The sequence below is a fragment of the Gigantopelta aegis genome, chromosome 6 (assembly GCF_016097555.1).
Source record: "Gigantopelta aegis isolate Gae_Host chromosome 6, Gae_host_genome, whole genome shotgun sequence".
Classification (NCBI taxonomy): Eukaryota; Metazoa; Mollusca; class Gastropoda; order Neomphalida; family Peltospiridae; genus Gigantopelta; species Gigantopelta aegis.
The window spans coordinates 13,744,141-13,750,140 of record NC_054704.1 but is presented as its reverse complement, the minus strand read 5'-3'; the positions used below and the strand labels follow the sequence as shown (position 1 = coordinate 13,750,140).

The 6,000-nt window shown below is 35.9% G+C and overlaps 1 protein-coding gene across 2 annotated transcripts in view; it reads right to left on the bottom strand.

Annotated features, from left to right (window-relative positions):
- Positions 1-418: 418 nt before the first annotated feature.
- Positions 419-6,000, bottom strand: part of LOC121375680 — a 51,393-nt gene continuing 45,811 nt past the window's right edge. Inside the window, exons 16-17 of one of the 2 annotated variants that reach the window (XM_041503253.1) lie at positions 1,757-1,828; positions 419-1,359 (exon numbers count right to left, since the gene is read on the bottom strand). In XM_041503253.1, coding sequence (XP_041359187.1) covers positions 550-1,359; positions 1,757-1,828 — 882 coding nt within the window. In that variant the 3' untranslated portion in view covers positions 419-549. The remainder of the gene's footprint in view (positions 1,360-1,756; positions 1,829-6,000) is intronic. The other variant, XM_041503254.1, reaches the window with a different exon arrangement.

Below are 6,000 nucleotides of genomic sequence, written 5' to 3'. Positions count from 1 at the left end.
ACATGACGTCATTCCTGGCTAGGGACATGATGTTATTCGGATGAAATTTTTTTTAGTTTTGTTTAACGACACCACTTGAGTCAGGTGAACAACGTACTACGCATTCGCATTTATATATATATATATATATAATATTATTGCATGGTCAGAATTGTCTTTATTACTAAAGAGGTATGTAATAATAATTAAAAAACCCAAAACGTTATTACATTCACTGGAGTTTGAGTCGGGGGCGGGACGTATCCCAGTGATAAAGCGCTCGCTTGATGCGCGGTCGGTTTGAGATCGAGCCCATTGGACTATTTTTCTTTCCAGCCAGTGCACCACGACTGGCATATCAAAGGCCGTGGTATGTGTTATCATGTCTGTGGGATGGTGCATATAAAACATTCCTTGCTACTAATGGAAACACGTAGCGGGTTTCCTCTCTATGACTGTGTCAACATGACTATATGTTTGACATCCATTAGCCGATGATTAACAAAATCAATGTGCTCTAGTGGTGTTATTAAACAAAACAAACTTCGTCTTTTTTTTGGAGTTGAGTCTTCAAGTGAACTGGCTGTTGTTGTCCGACCATTGATCACAGCTAACATAGTCTGTTGAAGGTAATCCTCTGAAGTCAGCTTGCCGCTCCGCACCCGATTCAGAGCAGTGCATTCTTAAGACATACCCAACTACCTGATCCCCCTTACCATCATTATTATCACTTTTGCCATCATCATCAATATCACCATCATTATCATCATAATCAACATCATCATCATCAACATCATCATCATTATCATCACCACCACTGATAATAAGGGTCTCAGCTTTCTTTATTTTTGTTTCTGCAAGCTGTTCAGAAAAGACAGAATATTCATCGGCAAGCTGATATATGTCACTATGGACCACATAATCAGAAGTTTTGCTGTGCTGCTTACATATTACGTCTTTTGACGTTTCGGTTTCCTGTGTTTGAAATACAGCATAATCACCCATGTCCGAAGATTCCTGTATAATAGGTAAATTACACTGTTTGCTGAGCATATCATTTTTCACACAAAGAGTCATTGGTACATCCGGATGCAGAGACATTCCTACAACACTGTCCTTGTTAAGATCGTGAGAAAGAAACCCAGAATCATACTGAATCCGGTATCTGGCTACCTGCCCCTGATCACAGCATTGCTCCACAGTATGCATTGCTTCTCTGCTGCTCACATCAGACCCTTCATCATTGATTATACCGTCACCAGTCATAGATGATGAGACGGATAAATCCAGAAAACCAGATGATTTGCATATTTTATCATTTACAGTTTGTGAGTACCCATAAGATCCTGAATGTTTGCTTGGTGAATCAAAAGAACTGACCTGAAATATTAGATTGCAATGGTGTTTTGATTAAAACATATGCTATTGCATTTTAAAAAAACCTACAATTTGATTATGCACAAATATTGCACAAATTATCAAACTGAGTAATCATTCCTCCACAATACATACACAATAAAATATAGGCGACATAATTTGAGCACATGGTGGAATACACCAAAATGAAGAGAGAGAGAGAGAGAGAGAGAGAGAGAGAGAGAGAGAGAGAGAGAGAGAGAGAGAGAGAGAGAGAGAGAGAGAGAGAGAGAGCTCTTTTGGGGGAAGGGTGTTAGTTTGTCATATATGGATACATACATACACAAATCCTACAGTATCAATCCAACTCGCCTAATACGTAAACATTGTATGTAACTCTTTGTATGCACGTGTTTCGTACCTTTAGGGTTTCTGCAAAATGTGTATATGTAGCATTGCTCACTCCGTAAAGATTTCCTTTCTTCTGCTCCTCCTGTAATTAATACAAGAGAAGTTTAATCTAAATCCTCAATCACTGACTCAATACTTGCTAAATCGTATACACATAATACAATTTATCCAAAGTCGTGGGTGTCCACCTCACCATATTGTTCGAACTGTTTCTATCCTAACTCAGAAGCTATTTGACCTAAATCATTAAATGTAGGTTGCTACAGTGATTAAAGGATATTTTAATAGGGTTTTTTAAAGTATGGGTCACAAATCCAAGATGGCCACTCACAGCAACCAGCTGAAATGTCATCGTCGTACTCTCAGAAACTATTTGACCGCTAAATCAATGTTGTTATGTGAGGTTCGATTTTGTCTGCGGTATAGGTAACAGAAATCTGACATGGCTGGCCATACCAACCAGGTAAAACTTCTCCACGGTCATATATGTCACTAAAAGACTATTTGACGTATAGAGATGAATTAGTTATCTTTCCTGACTAAATGATTAACAACAACAGAAAACTTCATCATATATAAAAGAATAAATTATATTATGAAAATATAATAGGAAAACTGCAATGAGCCTAATGATCAGAATTGTTTTTGGTGTCAAGTAACAGGCAAAGTTTTCCCCGATACAACTTTGATTATAAAAAGGTAAATGACATGAATGTAGTAAAGAGGCGAGACGTAGCCCAGAGGTAAAGCGCTCGCTTGATGCGCGGTCGGTTTGGTATCGATCCCGGTAAGTGGGCCCATTGGGCTATTTCTCGCTCCAGCCAGTGCACCACGACTGGTACATTAAATGCTGTGGTATGTGCTATCCTATCTGTGGGATGGTGCATATAAAAGACCCTTTGTTGCTAATCGAAAAGAGTAGCCTATGAAGTGGCGACAGCGGGTTTCCTCTCACAATAACTGTGTGGTCTTTAACCATATGTCTGACGCCATATAACCGTAAATAAAATATGTTGAGTGCGTCGTTAAATAAAACATTTCCTTCCTGAATGTAGTAAAGTGTGCAGTATAGTGGGGTATTGTTTGGGTCAATGTATTCTCGTGATATCATTCCATCTTCAGTCCTTTTGAAGGTGATCTAGAATCAAAACAAGACAAAAGAAAGCTTCCATCGAAAACTTCTTTTAGAAAATTTGCAAAGGTTATGCTCTCTGCAGTTTAATCTCTTTATCTTTGACAGATATGCGGAATCCTCGGTGAGAGAACTCGATGTACCGTTGGTATCGGAGATGTTAATATGGCACTCATAGGTCCAGTGTCCCAATACCACACGAAGTGGAGCTATTAATATGGCACTCATAGGTCCAGATGTCCCAATACTACACGAAGTGGAGCTTATAGGTAGTACTATACCAAATAACTTCCGGCTGGGTCAAAGTTCGAGGTGCACCCAACTTTTGATAGAGAAGTGAACACCACAAGTCCTGTGATTGGTTATAAATGTGAGTGTGTTGGTTGTAAAAAATAATAGTTTCATCTGGGTAAAATAAATGTGCAATTTTATTTCATCTAGTACCAATGTGTCAAGTAGCCTTGTGCTTGAAACATGTATGGGGTACCTGTAAAAAAAAGTACTCGAATTGTGTGCGAAACTAGGGTAGTCATAGACGTTACCCGTTATCTCAGAAACGAGCAGCTTGACCCCCATTTGTTTCTGATTCACTTTAAGTGTAAGGGGTGGTAGTATTTATATCTGTGGCGTTTATGTCGGTTGATACGTTGCAGGTAGGAGTTTTAGCCGCATATGTTACTATTGTCGTCTATGGGATTTGATTTGGTAGTATACACCCTACAGCACATATTCAGTGCATAATAAAAAATATTATGATTTTGTCATTTTATTTAATTAAACTATACTGGTTGATTAATTAGCCATCACTCGATCATGCAAGTTCACAATGACCTTGACCTTGACAATAATCTCTGTACATGGCTCTGGATGGAGTTTGAATCAAAGTTAGCACTGAAGAAAAGTTGGTTTTGGCCTATAATTCATACTGTAAAGATTTCAATAATTTCTTTTTACATGGTATTTGACTTGCCATATACAAGTGCTCTTAAATATGGTATTATATATAGGCAACCTGAACTAAGATTTTAATAGCAATTTATTTTTATATTAAAAATAGCATGTGCCAATAGTGGGTTAATGTCTTTAGTTTCCATTAACATTGTTAATTGTTTATGTATGAAATTTTGAAAACTCAAATTTGTAAAGAAGTTGATTTTTATTGTCATTTTGACATATTTATAGGGTGCTAAGTTATATTTTAGACAAATTTGTAGTTTTATGCAAAATTTAAAGTAAATTTGAAGAAAAACTTTACCAAAAACATAATTAAATTTGTTGTCACTATTGTGCCTTCTGTTCTCATTTGTACATAACAATAAGGTTGTTAAACATATACTTAGATCTCCAGATAATTTTTTTTTCTTAATAATCACTTAGTTAGCTCTCATGAAAAGCATTTTGAGTTTATACTAGATTCAGAACCAATTTTTTCAGATTTGATTATCTGCCTTGGATTAAGTTGATAATTTATTTTATTGTTAAAGCTGTATTACCTAATGTTACTAGCTAAATAAAATGCTGGATTACAGATTGTAGGAATACATCTAATGTACATATTGTATTCATCCGGATTAGAAAATAATGCAAGAAAATAGATGTTCGGGTAATTTTGTCATTTAAAAATAGTTTTTTTCAGTAATTAATCAAAAATAAATGTGTTAAAGCTGCATGATTATTCCAGATATCACAACTATTAAAACCTCCAACTACAGTAGGCTATAAATAAAATATAGTCAGGAATATTGGTGGCTGCCAATAGTTTTGATGGTTCATTATGAAAATCAGCATGGCCGATGGATTTGAAATTCCCACACCTGGTAACTTGAAGACACCCACACCCAGCATACAGGATTTCCTCCCAACACTAATGTTCAGGACATTAAGTCATTACTTCATACAGGTACAGTCATGTTTGTGTTTCCTTCCTCAGACAGTGTATTTTTTTAATACTGATATTTCTTTGATGTGCCTGTTAAGGTCTTCATAATCTAGGGGTCAATCAAGTGCATGTGTTTTAATGGAATTCTTTAAAGGGGTAGAGGTACTCTGACTATCTTTGTTGTCTCTACATATATACCTGAGTACACACACCCAACTGAAAGTAAATATCTTCAGGAGTTTTATTTTAAAACATTTTGTTGTTTAATATGACATATTGCATTTGTACAAAACTATATGCAATATATATGCTTTTTGAGGTGTACATTATATTAGGTTGCACTGTAGAAACAACAGTTTCAGTGAGGTTGTCAGTTTATGTCAGAATACACCAGATCCTGGTTGTCATAAAGACACATAGCTGGACACTTTTTGAAAAATGTATGTTATCAGTATAGGTAGTACTATACCAAATAACTTCCGGCTGGGTCAAAGTTCGAGGTGCACCGAACTTTTGATAGAGAAGTGAACACCACAAGTCCTGTGATTGGTTATAAATGTGAGTGTGTTGGTTGTAAAAAATAATAGTTTCATCTGGGTAAAATAAATGTGCAATTTTATTTCATCTAGTACCAATGTGTCAAGTAGCCTTGTGCTTGAAACATGTATGGGGTACCTGTAAAAAAAAGTACTCGAATTTTGTGCGAAACTAGGGTAGTCATAGACGCTACCCGTTATCTCAGAAACGAGCAGCTTGACCCCCATTTTTTTCTGATTCACTTTAAGTGTAAGGGGTGGTAGTATTTATATCCGTGGCGTTTATGTCGGTTGATACGTTGCAGGTAGGAGTTTTAGCCGCATATGTTACTATTGTCGTCTATGGGATTTGATTTGGTAGTATACACCCTATAGCACATATTCAGTGCATAATAAAAAATATTATGATTTTGTCATTTTATTTAATTAAACTATACTGGTTGATTAATTAGCCATCACTCGATCATGCAAGTTCACAATGACCTTGACCTTGACAATAATCTCTGTACATGGCTCTGAATGGAGTTTGAATCAAAGTTAGCACTGAAGAAAAGTTGGTTTTGGCCTATAATTCATACTGTAAAGATTTCAATAATTTCTTTTTACATGGTATTTGACTTGCCATATACAACTGCTCTTAAATATGGTATTATATATAGGCAACCTGAACTAAGATTTTAATAGCAATTTATTTTTATATTAAAAAT